This window comes from Moschus berezovskii, chromosome 8 (assembly GCF_049115385.1).
Source record: "Moschus berezovskii isolate FMDL1 chromosome 8, NW_MosBer_1.0, whole genome shotgun sequence".
NCBI classification, from domain to species: domain Eukaryota; kingdom Metazoa; phylum Chordata; class Mammalia; order Artiodactyla; family Moschidae; genus Moschus; species Moschus berezovskii.
The window spans coordinates 99,753,185-99,755,414 of NC_142467.1; the positions used below are offsets into that span (position 1 = coordinate 99,753,185).

General features: G+C 40.5%; 1 protein-coding gene across 1 annotated transcript; it reads left to right on the forward strand.

Annotated features, from left to right (window-relative positions):
• The first annotated feature begins 764 nt into the window (after positions 1-764).
• Positions 765-1,712, forward strand: LOC129558664 (olfactory receptor 7G1-like). The gene has a single exon (XM_055430003.2). It carries the CDS (start codon positions 789-791, stop codon positions 1,710-1,712), a length of 924 nt encoding a protein of 307 aa, XP_055285978.2. The 5' UTR covers positions 765-788.
• Positions 1,713-2,230: the final 518 nt, after the last annotated feature.

Below are 2,230 nucleotides of genomic sequence, written 5' to 3' on the forward strand. Positions count from 1 at the left end.
TTTATTAATATTTTGCTGACTCTCTGCTATGACAGGGACTATTTCTTCCTGAGTAGAAAGTTTCCCATTCTCAATCAGGGTGATTTTGAAGAATTGTCTGACATTTCTTTGTGTTTTTTGAACATGGGAGGTGTGCAAAAAAATTGATAGGTTTCACCTTATCATCCCATTCCTGGTCCTTGACACACCTAGGAATTATCTCTGTTGTTTGAGTCTGAGGTCACTGGGGATTCAAACAGAATCTTCAACTGCCTCCTCCCTAGCCTGTTTCTTCTTATAAAATTACAACTAGAGAAGCATAGATATCAACAAAATGTTGTTGTTCAGTTCATAAGTTGTATCCAACTCTTTTGCAACCCCATGGACTATAGCCCGCCAGGCTCCTCTGTCCATGTGATTTCCCAGGCAAGAATACTGGAGTGGGTTGCCATTTCCTTCTCCAGGGATCTTCCCAAAGCAGGGATCGAACTTGTGTCTCCTGCATTGTAGGTGGGTTTTTACCAGTGAGCCACCATGAAAATCCCATAGATAGACTAGTACAAGTTTTAAAAAAGTTACCTCTTAACAATTTCCAGGTTTAATTTTGATTATCGACTGTTATATCAGCTTTAGGTTCTTTTTACAGTAACAGAATATTATACATCAGAAGACTTTCCTTTTTTACCACACTCCATTAGCCCCCTTCTCTTCCCAGGGTGGTTTCTTCCTCTTGTGATACACCTGCTGCTTGTCTAGGGATGATATATTTCATTTTCTATTTTATCTTTTTCATCAGATTTATCAAAAACATGGAGCTCAGAAACAAAACAAGTGTTTCAGGATTTCTTCTCATGGAAGTGACAGAGGATCCAAAACTGCAGTCCCTTGTCTTCAGCCTGTTCCTGTCCATGTACCTGGTCATTGTGCTGGGAAACCTGCTCATCATCCTGGCCATCAACTATGACCCCCACCTCCACACCCCCATGTACTTCTTCCTCTCCAACCTGTCCTTTACTGACATCTGTTTAAGCACAACCACAGTCCCAAAGATGCTGATGAACATCCACACACGGAATCAAAGCATCACTTACGCAGGCTGCCTCACGCAGGTCTGCTTTGTCCTGGTGTTTGCAAGTTTGGATAGTTGTATTCTTTCAGCAATGGCCTACGATCGCTATGTGGCCATTTGTCATCCACTGAGGTACACTGTCATCGTGAACTCTCATCTCTGTTGCTTGTTGGTTCTTCTTTCTCTGTTTACTAGCGTTGTGGATGCCCTACTCCACAGTCTGATGCTCTTGCAGCTGTCCTTCTGTACAGATCTTGAAATCCCCCTCTTCTTCTGTGAAGTTGTTCAGGTAATCAAGCTTGCATGCTCTGATACCCTCATCAACAATATCCTGATATATTTTGCATCTAGCATATTAGGTGGTATTCCCGTGTGTGGAATCATTTTCTCTTATATTCAGATAGTGTCCTCTGTTTTGAGAATGGCATCAGTAAGTGGAAAGTATAAAGCTTTTTCCACCTGTGTGTCTCACCTCTCAATTGTGTCCTTATTTTATGGGACAGCTTTTGGTGTGTACATTAGTTCTGCTTTTACTAATTCTCCCAGAAACACTGCAGTGCTTTCAATGATGTACACTGTGGTCCCTCAAATGATGAACCCCTTCATCTATAGCCTGAGAAACAGGGATGTGAAAGGTGCCTTGAGGAAACTTGTCAGTATCTAGGACACCTTTTCTTCTGGGATATCTCATTTACTTTGCACTGGGGTTTCTGGAATGAGTCAAAGTGATAGAAAAACTGGGCAAGCCAGAATGTTTGCCTGGTTCTTCCACCACCAAATTCTTTGAAAATAACTATGTAACGTAATGAAAAGCTCATTTTAACTTTGGGTTTTGATTGCTATGAGAGCCTTAGCTTGACTATATGGGGTATGACTCCTTCTAAGAAGTTCACCCTTATAAGCACTATTTAGTACAATGCCTCGTGCCTAGTAAGTACACAATAAAATTAACTAGTATCACCGTGTTCCATACTTGCCTGTATTCATCAGTTTTGTAAACTTAATGTTCTCACATATTTTGATCACCTGCCTCAGCAACAAGATTAGTTTTCTTTCATGTTATGTTTATCAGCTGCTTTTTCTAGTCTGCGTAATGAAATAAAATAAATTGTGTTCAGGTAGTCAGGGTAATTATTGATAATCTTCTAGCATCTTATTTGCTTTGAACTTTCTCATTGGCCT

What these genes read in the sequence shown, in the direction of transcription:
- LOC129558664 (XM_055430003.2), top strand. Translation starts at nt 789, where the DNA reads ATGGAGCTCAGAAACAAAACAAGTGTTTCAGGATTTCTTCTCATGGAA.